The sequence below is a fragment of the Heterocephalus glaber genome, unplaced genomic scaffold (genome assembly GCF_053883595.1).
Source record: "Heterocephalus glaber isolate CG9 unplaced genomic scaffold, H.glaber_assembly_v1.0 deba00001479, whole genome shotgun sequence".
Classification (NCBI taxonomy): domain Eukaryota; kingdom Metazoa; phylum Chordata; class Mammalia; order Rodentia; family Bathyergidae; genus Heterocephalus; species Heterocephalus glaber.
In genome coordinates, this window is record NW_028258316.1 from 13,272,228 (window position 1) to 13,291,069 (window position 18,842).

General features: G+C 47.3%; 1 protein-coding gene across 17 annotated transcripts in view; it reads right to left on the minus strand.

The window, feature by feature from the left end:
* Window positions 1-15,569: 15,569 nt before the first annotated feature.
* The window catches only part of Dab2ip (DAB2 interacting protein), a 185,583-nt gene continuing 182,310 nt past the window's right edge, over window positions 15,570-18,842 (minus strand). For 15 of the 17 annotated variants that reach the window (XM_013073682.3, XM_013073681.3, XM_013073689.3 and 12 more), the window contains one exon: window positions 15,570-18,698. In XM_013073682.3, the coding sequence (XP_012929136.1) occupies window positions 18,531-18,698 (168 nt within the window). In that variant the 3' untranslated portion in view covers window positions 15,570-18,530. The remainder of the gene's footprint in view (window positions 18,699-18,842) is intronic. The other 2 variants (XM_087183229.1, XM_021262131.2) reach the window with 1 other exon arrangement.

Genomic DNA, 18,842 nt, shown 5'->3' on the forward strand with positions numbered 1-18,842 from the left:
TGTTTAAAAGCCATTAGGGTTTCTTTTTCTACCAACTGGCTGTTCATACTCTTCGTTCATTTTTTTGACTGATCTTCTTGTCGATTTGTAGCATCTCTTTGCGAATGAAAAGAATTGGCCTTTTGTCATACTTCTGCAAAATCTGTATTCTATGTGGGCCATTTTCTGGCAGCCAGCTGACTCTCTACTTCCAACCTTCTCTGCAGTCACCCGGGATGGCCTTTCGAAACTGTGGAACTAGTCACGTCACCCCATGAAGATTTTTTTAAAGGTTCTTAGCACAGGACCCAGCTCGACTGCTCACCTGATTTGGGGGTTCCTTCCCATTTGGGGCCAGCTTCCCCTGGTATATCTATGAAAAATATAATGTGGGCTTAAACTTTTTAAAAGTATGACAGTAAAAGACACATTGTCATAAATCTCCCCCTCAAAATAGCTTTTCTCACTTCAAATACACTTATCCCATTGCCTCTTTCTGAAGCAGTTCCGGAAGTCCTCTCCTGTGAGTGTCTATTTGCACTGTCATGACTGCCTCAGTGTCCTGAATCGATTAAACATTTTTTACTTTTCCTGGTCATTTTGACTCTGGGGAAGAGTCAGAAGTTGCATGGTGCCAGGTCTGTCTGGTAGGTAAGGGGGACACACTGTAATGTTTTTACGAGTCAGCCTTTCGGTTGGATGGCACCTGGCAGCAGCATCCACTACATTTTTTGTCACACCTCAAAGACATTCATTCCCAAAAGAGGATTTCAAGAACTGCTTGGGGAAGTGGAAAGATGAGATAAGCGTGCTCAAAGCAAGGGGAACTACTCTGAGGGGAGTTAGTGACAATGTATCTTTTACTGTAATAAAATTTCTAAATATAAGCATTCACTGTATTTTTCGATCACCCCTTGTACAGTTCCACCATCTAAAGCCAGGAAGGTTGAGCTTCCACAGGGGGACACTAACACACCTGGAAAAGCCTAGGTGGCACTCCCTGCAGGGGACACCCCTTCCTCTGCCCTGCTGCCAAGCTCCCACACCCCACCTCTTCACACCCAAACCCTCTCCCAGAAACATCTTCCTTTCCTGTCTCCAGGGGAGGTTGGTGTGTTTCTAGTGGCTGCTAATGTTCCTCTCTCCAGGGGCCTGCTGAGCTTCCAACTTGCCCCTCAGTTTAGGGTCACAGCCTCTGTTCTCCTGGGCTGGCTGCCACTGTCTTTGGGGGCCCCCGCAGCCCTCTGTGTCCCTTTAACCACTACACGTGACTCTATCAGACCCTCTCCTTCATGTCCTGATCCCTCCCTTGGGATCTCTAGCAGCATAGAGGGGCTGCTAGGAAATGTTCGTGGAAAGAATGAATGAACAAGCAACTAGGGGAAATGAATGAATGAAGGCAATCCTGACAGCATGGCTCAGTGGGCACGAGGGTGAGGGATAAAGGTCCACAGCCTCCTTAGCCTTCTCAGCCCAACTTAAACTTGTAGACTTGCCCAAAAGGGTGTTTGTTCACAAAAAGCATGCACTGAACACTTTGTGAAATGCAAATGTAAGAAATGCAGCAGACTATTCCTTCCCCAGGTAATTGTGGCCTGCCCTGACAGTGGCAGTGAAGGGCTTTCGATTTAGGGGAGCTGCTGCCCTTTGCAGATTGCAGATGAAGGCCTTCCACAGAGTGGATTCTCTGCCCACCCCTCACCCAGGCGTCACAGGAGAACCTGTGGGCACTAACACTTCTGGCACTGGGACCTATCAGGGGTACAGGACCCCAGGGGACCTTCTGGGTTGGCAGAAACCAGTAGGATGTAGGCTCTAGGCCAGCCCTTTCTCCCCAAATACAGGCTCCCTGGCCCCAGTCCACCTTGTCAAACTGAGAATGTGTTGGCAGCCCTCCTTCCTGTTGCCATCAGCCCTGGGCCACAGGCAGGTCCTCCTGCTGCTCTGCCTACCTCTGCTCCTGGACCCACCAACAGTCCTTCCCCTGCATCCTGAGAACCCTTAAAAAAGTAAGTGGGCTGAGGGCCATCCCAGCTTCACTGTTCTCTGCAGCTGCCCCTGCCTGTGAGGAGCAAGATCAGGTCCTCACCTGGCCCCCAGGGCTGAGGTCTCTGGCCCTGCACAGGCTTCTGCCAGCACCTCCTCCAGGGCCTCTGCAGTCCCCTCCCCACCTGCTGACTTGCCCCTCTTCAGGAAGCTCTAGGTACCTTGGTGCCAGCTTATGCTGGCCCAGTGCAACGATGGTGTGGACGCTACCAGGTGTGGCCCCTGTGTGCCTGGAGCCAAAGGTCAAGAAAATTCTTGCTGAAGGATGGGCAGGGGTCATCTGAGGCCCAAAGTCCACATGGGAGGTTTCCTCCCTGCCAAGGGAGAGGGTTCAGAGGACAGTAGCATCAGGGTTGCGTTCTTAAAGATAACTGAGCTTACAATTTGGGTGGAACAAGAGTGGGCATGGAGGGGTATAGGGCCCAGGAGGAGGGGATGCAGCTGTAACCCAGCTGTGGCTCTGGAGACAAAGCATACAGACTTGGAGGGTTCTTTAGGAAGCAAACTGGAGGGGCTTCTTGTGGCACCTGCTTAACTGCCATCCAGCCTCCTGCGGAGCTGGAGCTGTAAGTGCAGAGCCAGTCTGTCCTGTAGGCAACTGTTCTCACTAACAGTGGCATCTAGAACACGGCTCAGTGCAGAGTAGGTGGAAAGCTCCAGGGATGAATGAATGCCAGGTGAGAGAGGGAATAATGAATCAATGAATGAACTTAACAGATGGGGACAGTGACACTCCAGGCAGGGAGGGGGCAGTTGATCACATGGGTGGGACAATCACAGGCCAGCAACAGGGCCAGGAGCACAGCCTGAGGCTTCTGCTCAGGCCTTGAGGCCACCTGAAATCCCCGCCTCCTCCTACCTTGCTCACAAATACATTTTCATAACTTGTCATTTCCCCACACACCTATGGGCAGGAACACACACCATCCCAATTAATAAATCTGGGCCACTTTTCAGCATGTTTCACATCCCTGGGAAGGCTGGGTCATGTGGTATTCTGCAGCAGCCCATTAGCCAACAGGCTGAAGCATATCATATTGAATTCCACAGCCCTCAGAGTCCTCGAGACCTCATGCTGCTCTGAAATCTGTGCTGATCTATTAGAATGCAATTGTGCTCCTTATTTCTTTTAATGAACACATTGTCCCCTCTTACTAGGATCCCCCCCCCCCCGCAACCTCCACCAGGGCAATAGGAGCACAAAGATCTAGAATCTGCTCCCTGCTGCAGCTCCAAGGAAAAGGAGGTGACAGGGTAGGAGATGGGAGGGGCAGGGTCAGAACCTAGGGCTTGAACCTGGGTGCAGCTTGCAGAGAGATGGTCCCAAGGCATTTCATTGTCTTCCTACCCCTTCTCTGCTCCTGCTCCCCATCCACTGCCCTCTGTGTCTCCCTACCTGTCCCCAACATCCCAAGGTCCCCCTGACCCCATCCCCCACTACACTGCCACCTCCTGCAGCAAGACCTATGGACTGGCCAGCTGGGCACACAGACCCTGAAGCCCACAGTATAGCCATGCCACATAGCAGCTGGTTCTGTTGCTGTCCAGGAAACCATGGGCCTGGGGTTCTGCCTTCAGCATGCAACATGGCACACCTACCACAGCTGTTCACACACTGAAATGGGATGGGCATCCACATTGGTATAAACAGCACACCAGACAGAACCACACACAGAAGCACACCACAGATCCAGACTCGCATCCAAGGGGTAGGCTATGCCTCCTCACACCAATAAGCAGGACACTGTCACAGCTGGTACGGTCCTTTCTTGGTGGTTCCAAGACCCACTGCAGATAACAAAATCTGAGGATATTCAAGTTTCTTATATAAATGGCATAGTATTTGCACATACCCTGTACACATCTTCCTGCATTCTTTAAATCACCTTTAGATTACTTATAATACCTAATGCAATATAAATACTATGGCAATGACTGTTGTACTGTATTGTTTAGGGAACAACAGGAAGAAAATGTACATGTTCAGTACAGATGAATTTTTTTCGGATATATTCAATGTTTGTGGTTGAACCTATGAATGCACAAACCTTAAATGTGTGACCAATTGTGTACATAATACTCACTGACATATTCACATATATGCACACATATGTACATCTATTTTGAATTTCCAAGCAGTAGAGAAATTGTTGCTATTAATTTCTAAGTTTATTGTTCTGTAGTTGAGAAATACAGACTTTCCTGTATTGAGCCTACTGTGGCAAGCATTGGGCTTAATGCTAAGCATGCAAAGCTGAATAGACTTAGGTGGCTCAGCATAAGAATGAAGAAAGAAGTCAACATTGATAATCTGCTGTGACATTGCTGCTGAAGGAATCCCAGCACCTGCATTTAGTTTAATGTATCTCATATATTTTTCTCCACTTCCGTTGATTCTTTCTCTGTTTCTGTTATACAAACACTGCTGGACCAAAAACAAAGATTATTTAATTGTTATTTTCATTTGCTTTTCTTGAATTATTAATGTAGATGAATATATTCTCATTTATTTATCATCTATTTGTATTTCTTATTTTTCAACTTGCCATTTCATATCCTTCGCTTGATTTTCTGCTGAGATGATTATCTAATTTTTCAAATTTCCAATTATTTGTCTTTGGCATTTTCTCGGATAATTCTTCAAGCTGATGTAGAATGGGAATGGATCTTGCCCTTGCACACACACTGTTTTTCAGCATGCAATGGTGAAAGACATTTTAAAGATGGCTCCTTTCTTTGAGCAGCACAGTCCAGTTTAATGGTAGAATACCATTTGAACCACTACTCCGGCACTCATTTAAGACCCATGGAGAAGCTTGGGCATCTCAAACATGCTATGACTCAGTGCAATGGAAGTAAAAGAAGATTCACTGTTGCTCTGTGAAGGTGATGGTCCGAGAAGGAATCTCCCTGCGAATTTTCACTGCAGGTTGGTGGGCATATCTGTTCCTATGGGAGGGTGCCCTGCTCTGGGTGGAGCAGAAGAGGGGAGGGAGCAACCCACTCTCCCTCTTTCAGATGACAGTTGCTCTGAGCCTAGACAGCTTTCTCTTCCTTCCCTGATGTTGGAGCTTCCTGGGGTGTCTGTTATATCTTAGGCCCAAGGGATTGGAGGCACTAAGTGCAAGTTCATGATTTCTAGCATGTTTGTGTGCTGTTGATGTGCACAACTATGTGCATGGGTCTGTATTCATAGTGCATGTAGATGCACATATTGCATTTATTCCCTAGTCTGTCTGCTAAAAAGGTCAAGAAGAAAAGACATTCTGGTAGCTCTCCAATCTTAGCCTGCAATACCATTCCCCAGGAATCCTCAGAGAAACAACTGATTCCCAGAGCAGTGGGAGGGTAGGTATAAGGTGAGTTCACGACATCTTGTTAGACCAGAAAGTAAGAAAATGTTTAAAAACACTGGAGCATGTCAGTAGGACACAGGCACCAGCTGGAGGGGGCTCACAGGGGCCACATCTGGAACTGCGGAAGGGCCAAAATAATTAAGTACAGTACCAAATTATAAACCCATAGCAATGGGAATTTAGGAGTCCACACCAATACTAAATAAATAAATCAGCCTTGGAAAAGGACTTTTGCTGACAGTAGAATTGTGAGGATCAGCTACAGAAGTGGAGGCAGGGTCAGAGCTGGAAAATCATCTTCTGCAACCACCATAGTAAGGAAGGATCAATCAAGAATCACTCATGGTTGCTAAACCCAAGGGGCATTTTGATGAGAAACACTGTTTTCATCGTCTCCAAGTGCATCTCCATAAACTGCTTGCTAGTTGCGAGGAAGACAAAAACAAAACGAAAAAGCAGTAATTATGCAGTAGAGAAATTGGACAATGTTGTGATGAGGTGATCAAAATCAACATCGCCAACAAACGACAAATGGGTGTCTTGAGCTTCCAAACGTGTCTCTCTAAGAAAGACCTCCTATGGTCTATGTGGTGTTCTGGCCAAGAATGAATAATCAGAAACTAGTCACAAGGAAACACTGATAAATGCAAAATTCGACGTCTATTTTAGAAAGGAAAAAGGTGATGTAGTTGGCTGTATTCTTGGTAAATGTCAGTGCCATAAAAGACCAAAACAGGGTATGGACATATTCCAGATTAAAAGAGGCTTAAGAGACATGACAACCAGGTGCAATCCCTGACCCTAGGCTGAGGGTCCTGTACTAGAGGGGGAAAATACTATAAAAGGACATTATTGGCTCAGCTGAGAGAATTAGAATGTGAATGTTAAAGGAGACCAAAGTATCACTGCTAAACTGATGAAGTTGATAACCGCACTGTGACTGTGGAAGAGATTATCCTTCAATCCCTAATATTAGCAAATACACAGCACTGAAATGTTTAGGGGTAATGGGTCATGATATATGTAACTTCTCTTCAAAGATTTCAAAAAAGTGTGTGTTGTTTGTGTGTGTGTGAGAGAGAGAGAGAAAGAGAAAGAGAGAGAGAGAGAGAAAGAGAGACTGCAAAGATAAAGCAAATGGGAGATTCTGGGTAAAAGGCACATGGATGTTGATTTTTTTTTTTTTTTTTTTTTTTGGCACCAGGGATCAAACTCAGGACCTTGTGCTTTCGAGGCAGGCGGCAGAACCACTGAGCTAAATCCCCAGCCCTGGATGTTGATTTTTTAGTCACTTATAAGTTTGAAATTATTTCCAAATCAAAAGTTTAAAAAGAAAAAAATCTTTAGATTCCAAGACTTGATATTTTAGACTATGTGCAAGGATAAACATTAAAAAAATTAAAAGAGTAAAAAAATGAAGAATTTTACCTGTAATGAATTGTGACTATAATCTACTGCCAAGTGAAAAAAGTGAACTATTATTGATCAATGTGCAGCAATGTGATTCTATTTTTGTCTTAAAAAATATTAGTTTGGATGGGCAGGAATATAATCTATGAAAACCCAAATAAAGTATGAGCAACAGATATCTACACAGAGAAATTTGTGGATAAGGGAGTCCCTTTTAACCATACACATTTTTTTTCTTTTAAGAATAGTTTTCAGGAAAATTTGCAAAACATTTCAAAATGAGCAAAAAGAATGACTAAGTTTCCTGAATCCATAACTTGCCTTTCTTCATCCTGGAGCTACTTTATAGCTCTATAAGTGTGAAAAACTGATCAGAGTGGACACAATCCTCATCCACAAAAATGCAAATAAATTGTGTTGCGTGGAATGCCCTTGATTATTGCATGTGGATAGATTAACTTTGCATCTGTTTGTAAATTTTTTCAACATTTCTGATTGCCTATATGTGTGGCTCTGTGAATTCTTCTTTGAATTGATTGTGGCAACTGATTGATTTCCTCAGTAATTAGTAAGTTTAAAAACTGATAAACATATGTTCATTTTATATTTGTATGTGAGTCTTGGTTGTACCATTTTTTAAAAAAATGTACCTTATCCCACAAGCATTTGTTATTACTTTTTGTCATTAAAGGTGAAAGTATTCCTAGAGTCTCTAGAGGCCTCCTCAATCCGAGCTCGAGGAGAACCCCTCGCTCGCCATTCTGTAGGGTGGACTCCCCACTGCAGGCTCCAATGGGCAGAGAGCCAAACTTCACACAAAGGCAAAGTATGGACACCACCAAGTACAGCCTCCAGGATTCCCACCACAGCTAGTCACTGCTGGTGAAAAGAACATGGCTAACATCAGACCACCATCCTCTGGGCAAGAGTCTGGTCCTGCTTCTCATTTGCTGGGATTCTCAAGAGGGTTGCATTCGTTTCTGGGTATTTCAAGGATACATAACAATAAATGCCAAAAGAAAGTCACAAAGATGGCAGTAAATTTTAAACATTTATATTGAATACACAGTCTTAATATAAAAAAATCAATAAAGTGTGGAGCACAGCTTTACTGTCAATCAGATAATAAGATGGAGATCCTGGGGCACTTCGGGGGATGCTCAGGACACAGGCTCTATGCCCTGGCTAGGGGCCTATAACTGTCAGCTGTATGTACAACTTCATTGGGTTGTTCAGATTTCAGGGCCCCTGTATACCACCTTTCCCGGGAACAACCCCCTTTACCTCCTTTCCCGATAGCTGTCACTGACTGGTGTTTGCGAAAGAACCTTTGATTTTGTGTATTTATTGTGTATTCAGCCACTTTACTGAACAAGAACTATTCAGTTGATTCCAGGGAAACTAAGAAGACAATCCTATCTTTTGCCTCTTTTCCAATAATTATAATTGGTATCTTTCTTGTCTTTTTGTGTTGAGATGCGACAGACTCCTGCATCCAAGTACTGTTTCTTACCCCCTTGGAAAGGTCATTTCTGCTCTGCTTTTAAGAATCATGTTGGCTATTGGCTTGAGACAGTCTGGGATGGAACCCAGGACCCTGTGCATGCTAGGCAAGCACTCTATTACTTAGCTCTATTCCCAGCACTATTCTTTTTTTAAAGTCAGTTTTTATTATAAAGGCTGAAATATGCTAAGAAAAAAATTTAGAAAATTCAGATAAGCAGAGAGAGAGAGAGAGAGAGAGAGAGAGAGAGAGAGAGAGAGGGAGGGAGAGGTCATTCATTAATTATTATCACTAGGTAAATGTTTTAAGATTTTATTGAAAAAGTATTATTCCTCCCATAGACAGCAACATTTATTTATTTACAAGTCAATAACTGTCTTAAGTATATGGGTGACAAATATTTCAGCAAATCTTAGCAAAGACTTTTCAGTGATACGGGTATCCCTATTTGATGACAGAGGAAATTAAGACTGAGAAGGCTTTCCCAGTTTACCTTAGACCATAGTGTTAATCAATAGCCATTAAGAGCAACCCAGGTCTCCCTCATGCCCAAGCTCAAGCTCTTATCTAATACTCTACTGTCTCCTAATCCAAATCTGTTTTTACAAATACAGTTTAAAAACTAAACTAGAATCCTCCTGGACATATAATTCGGTTATCAGCTTTTACCCTTGATATATTATTAGTATCTTTCAATGCCATTTATTATTCTTCTACAAATTTAATGGCTGCATAGTGTTTCATTATATGGATATGTTTTATTTATTTTTAAATGGCTCCATATCAAAACAAGACATAAAAACTGGCTGTAAAATATTCACACACAAAAGAATATAAAGCAGAAAGTGCTAGTCCTCCTTCCCCATCCTGCTGAGTCCCACTCCCCAGAGAAAACTGCCATTACCAGTACAATGTGTTTGCTTCCACATAGTTCTTCTATGTAATTTATTATATTCAATGAAGTTTATTTATTTTTCTTTAAAGGAATGAGGGCATACTGATTGCCTGCAGTTTACCCACAATGTTCCAAAGCTGTACACCCTTTTTAACACACAAGACTCAAGAAGTCACATTTAGCGCTTGGCTTGAGCAAATGGAAGGACAGTAGAACAATTTTTTGGTTTTTTGGGGGGTAGGGATTGGAAAATGAGAAGAGGAACAAGTTTTGGGGTCCTAAAAGTCAAGAGTTCTGTTTCAGACATATCAAATTTGATGCCTGTAAAATACTCAAGTGACAATGCCAAGCAGGCCCTTGGCCCTGCGAATGTGGCTCTCGGAGTGGTGAGGCTAGGTATAAAAATGTAGGAGTCAACAGAATGGATGGATAGTAAATCCATGACAAACCCCCTGCTGCATCTAAAGGGAATGTGCTCTTCAGGTCACCCAAGTCTCTACCTCTCCCTATTGTCTCCCAGTAGTAGGTCAGGATGTCGTGGGGGGAGGGGGAGGGGCATCGGCAGTGGGCCTGATTCAGTCACTCATTTCCTGCCAGGTCACTGAGACTTTGGGTTTTGTGACTGTGGTATATTATCAAGCAGCATTAAGAAAAACTATTTAAAACTTGGAACTGAGGCAAAAGGAAGGCCCGGTATTCTAATGTAAGATTGTTCATGAGGCCTTCCCAAGGATTATGTCATCATAAGAGAAAGCATCTTCTTCAACCTGCCATATGTCAGGTAAAGTTACATATCCATTAGTTATGGTTTATTTCCACATAGGGCATTAACTAGTTTTGACTATGGCCAGATGGAAGCACATGCTTATGCTGACTGGTCTCAACATAACTCTAAAATTTCTTACCAGCATCTCCCACTGAGATTCATCAGAAATTCTCAAGAAGATTAGTTCTACTGTCTTTGGGCCACTGTTCTACAACATCTCCTGGTCCTAACCTAGGTCTTCAGCCTCCCTTTCCTTTCTTTGGCCTACTAGCCAGGACTACCCAGCATGAATCAGCACAGTTCTGGCTGTGTGCAGGAATTTCATAGTCTTGTGCCTTGGAGTAGGACTTTTTCCATCTATGGTGCTGAGATTTTTGTCAAAATAGAAGTTCTTTCCTAATCTTGTCTTTTTGTAATAAACATCCTATTCTTGTTTTTTCCTCTCTGTCTTATGTCACTTTTATATCACTGGGAAAAAATACCCAATGCTCATAACTTAAAGGAGGAGAGGTTTATTTTGACTCATGATCTCAGTCCATTCTTGGCTGGATCCAAGGCAGAATTGGCATGGTGAAAGGACATTGTGGATGAAAAGGTGCTGATCTCATAACAGCCAGTAAGCAGTGAGTGAAGGAAAGAGCTAAGGAGGGAGATATACTATTCCAGGTCATGCCCCCAGTGATCCACTTCTTCTGACCAGGCCCCACCTCTTAAGAGCACATAAAGCTCTGAAATAACCAGTGGCTTTCCACTGATAAGTATAGTACCCCATGATCCAATCACCTTCCAAAAGCCTCACCTCTGAACACATGATACTTCTGGAGGATATTCTAGATCATAACATTCCACCACTGGCTCCAAAAGGCTCTTATCCATCTCATTATGCAAAATGCATTTAGTCCACCTCTAAAAGTCACCAAAGTCTTAAATTTCAGCATTGCCAGAAACTCAAAGTCTAAAGTCTCCTCTGAGACCCAAGGCAAACTCTTAGCTGTGAGACCATGTAGAAATAAAAAGAAAGTTAAATGCTTCCAAAATACAATGCCACAGGATAACATTCCCATTCTAAAAGGGAGAAATATGGGGATAGAGAGGAATTGGAGCAAGACTGAAACTCAGCAGAACAAACATTAAATCCTATAGCTCTATGTCCAGCACCCATGGCAAGTTCTGGAAAGATGTGAGCTCCAAACGGCTTGGGTAGCCCCATTCCTATGGCATTGCCTTTTGCAACCCTCATGGTCTCTTACCTTGTGTTATCTCTACTCACTCCCTGTGGCTCTCCTCAGCAGATATTCCATATTCCTGGAATCTCAACTGTGCTTTCAGCTTCACTCTCACAGCTTCATGAACTGCTCTCTCAGGGGTATACTGCCTGGCTTCTCAGGCCTTCCTTTGAAAATCACATGGAAGTAAACCAGCACCATGTGGATGATGCCAAGGTCTGCTGTCAGCTTGAGCAATAGCCAGGCCCCCTTGAGCCATGGCTACTGAGGCCTCTAGGTGCCTGAATGGGTGAACACTGTGAAATGAATCCCAGAAAACCAATTCCATAGGTGACCCTTCTGGAGCAGGGGGCCTAGTTTTATAGTTTTTGTACCCTTGAGCCTTTCAACGATGGAGTCTTGCTGATTCCTGAGATGCCCTCAAGCCATTTTTCCTACTGTCCCTATGCAAAGTACGTGACATTTTAATGCTAATCTTTTTAGCAACCATGCTCTCCATGGCCCCAACTTTGCAAGTGCTTCCTTTCTAATAAAACTGGAAAATTTTAGTATTTGTTTTTTACTCCTAATTTTCACTGTAGATCTAGCTAAAAACAGCCAGCAACATTCATGTTACACCTTGGACACTGGGCTGCTTTGAAATTCCTTAACCTCAGTTTCTCACAAAGTGTCAAAATATGAGCCAAATGAAGTCAAATTTTATGCCAGAGTGTAACACACATGGTCTTTAGCCCACATGCCAATGGAGTCTTTGTTCTCAACTGAAAACTCCTGAGCCTTGCCTTCATTGTCTGCCTTTCTATCAGCATTCTGGTCTTCTGAGGTCTGGCCAGTATCAGCCATCAAGCTCTGCTTACAGCATTCTAGCATTTCTTTAGCAGGCATCTCTCCTCCAAAATCCTCCTACAAACCACTTCCAAAGTGTTCTATGGTCAAGTTGTAACAGCAACAACACCACTTCTCTGGTACAAAAATGTGTCTTAGCCATTTTCTCATCACTTAGACACAATACATAGACACCCACAACTTAAAGGAGAGGTCTATTTTGGCTCACAATTTCATCTATGGTCAGCTGGCTCCAAGGCAGAAATGGCATAGTGGAAGGACCTGAATGGAGGACAGCTGCTATCCCATGACAGCCAGGAAGCAGAGAAGGGAGAAGCCAGGGACAAGAAATTGCCCTTCTAGGTCACATACCCAGGGCCCCACCTCCTAACAGCACATTGAGCTATGAACTCGTCAATAGATGAATCTACTGATGAATACAGTGGCCCCAGAATCCAAAAATTCCACAAACAAGCCCCACCTCTGAACACATGAGCCTTTCGGGGGGACAATCTAGATCTAAACTATAACACCATAAAGATATTGTAGTTTAATTCTCTTCTCCAAATTGTCTCTGTTTCTTTTTTCAGGTTAAACGATTTTGATGAATCCTTTTCACATGGTAAATATTCCTCAATCATTAGGAACTGTTAGCTGTGTGCACTCTGAGAGTTCATGTGCACATATGTTCATGCAGATTATCTTGACAAGTAGGTGCTAGTCTGTGATGCTGGGACAGTGACTTGGTCTTTTCATTGAGGAAGCATCTGGAAATCTCTGGAAAGCTAGTTTTTAGAAAGAATATTCCAGTCAGCTGTCTATAGAGGATGGGTACCTGGCTTGGGGAACTGGGAGCAGCAAAGGGTGTGTGGAGAATGGGATGAGGGTGTTATTGAGGGCAGAGGCTCACTTCCTCCTCTCACCTACTACTGGTCCTGTGCCTCACAGAGCCCTCTGCTTTGCCTGGTGTCCCCAAGTCCAGATCATGCCTGCCTGGTCCAGTTTCTCCAGTGAATAAGTGTCCAGCCCCTTACAAGGAGATGAGGAAAGAGTAGTTTCCTAGCTGCGTAAAGCAGGGGACTGGCTTCCATTTCCAGCCCGGTGCCCTGGCTCTGCCTCACAACACCAGGCTCCATGAGTTCAGGGGGTTCCTTGGGCTGAGCAGCACATTCTGGCCAGTCTCTCCCTCCACTGTTTAGTCAGGAGTCCCTGTTTCCATGACAGTTTCTCATGTTCTCTTATCTCTTCATATCTCCTGCCACACTAATATTGTCCTTAGAGGTGACAGCCCTTGTATTCCTGTTTGTGGGAAGACAAGAAATAAATACACATGATCAATATACTTTGTTTAATTAGAAGACTAATTTCTTTTAAAAGTCTAATTCTGTTAGTGTAGTATTTCTTTTTGAGACTTTCTGAGTTTTTTATTACCTAATCTTTAGGGTCACTGCTTCAAGGACCAGGCTGTGGCCTGAACTGGTTTTCTGGGCTACTGGCTGAAGTTCCTTATTTCAGTGTATAGTTACCTTTGGGTAATGTCCCAAGTTATAATTTAAAAAAGCTATATTCTCTTGGAACTTGATATATCCCTGCTTATTGGACCTTATTATTCATTAAAATCCGCAGTGTTACTCTCAAATTCAGTTGTTTCTGTTGGTTTTTCCTTTGTCTTTTCAGCAGTTTTTGCTTTCTGTTCACCACTTTAATCCACAGAGGTTCGAGGCCTTTTTACCTTCATTATAAATGTGTCCTATCTGTGAAAGGAAAAAATTTCTCTTGGTCCCATTCATTGTGATTTCCTTGAGTTTTGTGTCATTTGTGTGGTATGGCTCTAACAGAGGGATGGTAGTCCCTGGTCACCTGGACAGGGGACAGCAATACAGAGGCCCAGAGGGGTCCACAGGCTTGGCAATGAGGAGGTGAGGGTGGGAGGTGAAGCCAGGTTTTGATGGGCTGGGTTAGAGGGAGATGAGGATGTGGAGATGCCAGGTATCTGCAGATGGGACACTGTAAGAAGCCTGGATGAAGGGAAAAGACAACACAGCTTGGGGCAGAAGAGGAGCTAGGCCTGGCACTTTAGGAGTAGATGGAGAAAGCCTGGGGCCAAGGGCAGACAGGCTGAAGGCCCAAGAATGATTGAGACAGCTCCAGGCAGGGCTGCGGAGACCTGCTAGGGGCTGCCTGGAAAGGGGCAGGTCACATCTCTCCTGTGCGGTGGAGGGCTGGGGTAGCCAGGCTAGTGTGGGTCTGGGGAAGGCAAGGTTCCCCACGTGGGAGGATGCCTGACTCAGGAGGGAAAGCTGGCTGGCTGGGAGACTGAGAGGACTAAGTTTGGATTAACCAGGGAAGAAAATGGAGAAAGAACACCAGAGGAGCATTGTGAATTATGGCATGATTTTCATTTTTTTCCACAATGGCTGATATGCTCCAAGGATCCTGCCGAGGGAGGACCTGGAGGGACACAGACAGGGCCTGGGCTTGGTGTGGAAGGCAGCAAGGACACCACAGGCCTGGCAAGGAGGGGCTGCTAGAGAAGAAGAGCTTGAGGAAGGGGAAGGCCCAGTGGCTGGTTCCAAGCTGTGGGTGACGGCAGCCAAGAGCAGCTGGTTGGAGTAGAGGGGTCCTCACAGGAAAGGGGGGTGGTGCTGGACAAGTGGCTGTGGTCACTCAAGGTACAGAGGCAAGCTGTCGAGGGTGGACTAAAGCTCCGTTGCACCTTGCCTCTCACTGGCTGCATGAGCAAGGACAGAAGTCCTAGAGCTACCCTGGGGCTTGTCTCAGATACTGGACATCAGGGCCCCAGTCTCCAGCTAGAGCCAGAGTCCTTGTGCAGGAGACAGACCCAGGGCTTCAAATGTTGATGAGCATGCACATCCCAGCCCTCAGCAGAACCTCAGCCATGTGTACGTCTAGTTTTTGACAGTCTGGGTTGGGCCTGACCTTGCTTCCTTGGAGCCAGACTCTGTGAGCTGTGCTCACTCTAAGAGCTACAATGCATTAAAAGATGGGACGCCAAGAGGCTAAGAGTGAGCGGGACCTGGGGCTGCAAGGCAGCTGATGGACCCTGGGGGCTGGTTTGCTCCCAAGAAAGGCCCTGGCTTCCACCTCGCAGGGGTCTCTGGCTCGGGAGAGTCCAAGGTGGTCTTTCCACATGCTGGAAATGTTTAGTCCAGCCTCAGGCGTGCCTTTCGGGTGACCCTGGACCAACTCTTGCCTGGTCTCTTTCCTCAGAGCCTGATCTGAGCGGATGGGAGAGGATTTCAGGCAGAGCATGGCAGGACCTGGTGTCTGCCATTTGCTCTCCCAGAAGACCGGGGGACCAGCAGAGACCTTGCTGTCAGGCATGGGAGCCAGGGGATGGTCTTTAAGAGATCATCTGCTCCACTTCCTGGAGGAGACCTCAACCAGGAGGAGGCAACAATCCCAGGCCATCCCTTCCCACAGCTCCACCAGGGTGAAGCACACGTGGGGCCCGGTGGTGAAAATGCAGGATCATCCCAGGACTTGGAGTCATCACTATAAAATCACCCACAACACAGCTTAATGGAGAGGCGACTCAGGCTTAAAATAGCTAAATAAATCTTTAATATTTCTAATTGCAAATGTACAGAAATTGCACAGCCACACAGAGTCTTAGAACACCAACAACTTTCTCTGTACATTATTACATGGTTAAAAGTCATGGCTGGAGGGAGGAGCTCCAGCCAAACCCCAACGTTTGCGTTTTTCTTTTTCACATACTTACAAAAGGGGGGAGCTGGGTCACAGTAAGGGGCTGGGGTGGCTTTGTTGCTGAGTGTGTAGAAAAGAGGGGCTGTTTCCCTGGACAGTCTGGCTTCCCAGACGGACAGGAGCGAGGGAGCAGTGTCCCTCAGGGCAGGTGCTCTGGGAGGAGGGGTCTGGGTGGAGCTCTGGCCCTGGATCCCCAACCCCCTTCCTGGCAGTCGGAAAAAGTCTTCATATTGGAAGTTTGGCAGTTTCCTTCACCCTGAACATGTAAGTTGAGCAAAAACAGTCAGGATACTGTGTTGACAGGGGAAAGGAGTAGCTTTCTCCAGCAGAGTCTGGGTCTTAGTGGCCAGGGGCCCTGGGCTTGGTGTTCCCTGAGCAGGGACTGTCCCTCCCTCAGGGACCTCTGACAACCTGCAGGAGGCAGGGCCCAGCCTGGGGATGCAGGGTCTCTGTGGCCTCGGGCAGGCACCCTCTTTACTTGCCCTGCCTTTACCCGGACAGCAAGCAGCAAAGCCAACAAATAAATGCCACAGGCAGGGAAAGACACAAACAGGCAGATCCCAATGCTTTCCGTCTTGCCCAGCACCATCCTCTAGATTACAAACTACAATACAAACCGTCGGGAGAGCAGCAGTCCCGGTAAGCCCTCGCAGCACCAGGACTAAAGGACTATGTACAACCCTTGGGTGAAATAGTTACATTACAGTCAAACACCAAGAACATTTACAAAAATCGTCAGACTTGCAATTAAGATAAAAATCTGTGAAGAGTCTGTACACTTTTACAGTTTTTGCACTAGGTAAATAAGGCTCTCAGCCTGAGAGCTCACAATCCCCGCAGAGGGCAGCCAGCACCACCGCAGCGGCTGGCCCCACACACTCCTGCCCAGGCCCTGGGGACCTCCCCGTATTGCTAAGAGGCGCTCAGTCCGAGGTTGCTCTACCAGGCATGGGGGGCAGGGGGGCTCCTGGGTCTATGGGAAGATGATATTGGACCAGAAGAGGACACGACTGGAACTAGGCCTTGCCTTTATAGCCACCTGGTCTGAACACACAAGGTAAACACAGGTGGTGCAAGGGGAGGACAGGAGCAGAGGTGGGGTGGTGGTGGCAGGGCCCTAGCCCCACCTCCTTCCTTCCTCAGGCCTCAGTAGTAGCCCAGGCTCCCCACCAGCTCCTGCCTCTAGCCTAACTGGACTGTAGGCTACATCTAACAGCCTTCACAGAGCAGCTGCCATCGCCTGTCCATAGGCCCAGGATGGGGTACAGTGCGGACCTCCCTTCCAGCACTTCCACCCTTTCTGGAGGGGACTCTGGCACCTGCCGGCCCCAGGGGTAGAGGTGGCAGCTCTTGCAGCTCACCCAGCCCTGGCTCTGCTGCCAGGGCAAAGAAAGGCCCCAGCTCCTTCCCTAGGAGACCTAGGGGCAGGGCTTGGAATCTGTAGGGCATGGGACCAGAGGGGGCTGGGAGAGACCCCAGCTCTTGCCCATCTATGTCCCACAAGGGGGGAGGGGCAGGTATGCTACAGAACAGCCTAGAGCTGAGGAAAGCCAGCCCCAGCTGTGGGGGTGCCCCTCCCCTGTCTGCAGCGCCTGGTCCTTGGCTGGGGGCCGGGAAGGGTGAGGAGGAGGCGGCTGCACACACAGGGCCTGGTGCAGGGTGCTGCTGTCTTGGAGAGGGAGCAAGTCTAACATCCTCCAGGGCCGCTATTTCCCATGCAGTGCGCACGCTCAATTTAAAAGGCCCCTGTGTTCCAGCAAGCGAGCAAGCGGGCTTTTGTTTCTAATGCATACTGTGAAAGGAAAAAAAATCACAGTTATCCACCTTCTCAGGGCCTGCGGGCGTCAGAAATTTTCTTTTAAACCAGCACAGGAAAGATCACCTCTTTAGGGTGAGCACCAGCTTGCCATTCCCCACAGGGCCACTGTGCCCTGGATGCACCAAGGCCTAGAGCAGGCAGCAACAAAGCACAGTGCCACCTGGCCAGCTCTGCCCAGGTTTCTGCCTCTGGGAGGCCCAGATCGTCAGTAGGGCCCAGATGGCAAGTGTGGGAGGCTTTGGTCCTCCCTATAGGTTGGGGGCTCGGAAGAAAAGCCACAATCCTCACTGGTTTATTTGGCAATGCAAAGAAAGAAGGGAAGGAGGCAGAGGGATGAGGCCAGCAGTTATAGGGTCAGGTGAACCTCAGTTCCTCACAGCCAGGGGGGCCCCAGTGGGCTGCATGCAGTGCAGGTCTTGGGGCAGGAGACGCAGAACCCTGCCTTCATGTCCCCCACTGTCTCCTGCACGCCATCCACCCACCAACTTCCAGTCCCAGAGGCCAGGGGAAGCCACGGAAGTAGCCCCTGACCCCTAGTGGTGAACTCTCCAGGCTGCCCCCTCCCCCACAAGGAGGTGGTACATGCACTTGGCTGGTCAAGGAGGAAGAAGTGAACACCAAATTCAACGACCAAACACATGAGCCTGGCAGGCCCTCCCACTCCCAGCGGGCCGCCTGCTCCCCAGCGTGCAGTCTCTTCTGCCCGCACCACACCGTGCGCACACACGCTTCCTGGGCGGAGGAGCAGGGCGTGCAGGCCACCTGCCCTGCGCTGCTGCAGCAGTCTCTCCGGCTCCCTCTGTGGCCGCCTCCCAGACAGCAGACAGCAGACAGCGGACAGCGGACAGCGGACAGCAGGTGGGGAAGGGAGCACCTCAGCCTCTGGCCACCCGAGCTGGGGCTGTGATAGTGGGACGCCTCCCCGGCCGAGACCCTGCCCTGGGCACCGCAGGCCCCCTCTCCTTGGGCAGGTTAACAATTGCTGCTGTTTCTGAACTCGCCGTTCTCAGTAATCTGCAATTTGGTGGGGTTGGTGGGGGAGATGCCGTTACGGGCCTGCATGCTGTACCTCTCTTTCAGCTGCGTCAGGGCGCTCATGAGGCGGGCATTGGCGGCGTCCAGGGAGGCGATGCGCTTCTCCTGTGGGCGAGGACGGTGTCAGTGGGATACAGGGTGGGCTCCTGGGCTGCAGGGAGGACCACCGCTCCTGGAGCCACAGGGTCCCTGAGAAGCACTGGCTGGGCAGAGCTGGGGCCAGGGCACAGTGCACACAGAACGGATGAC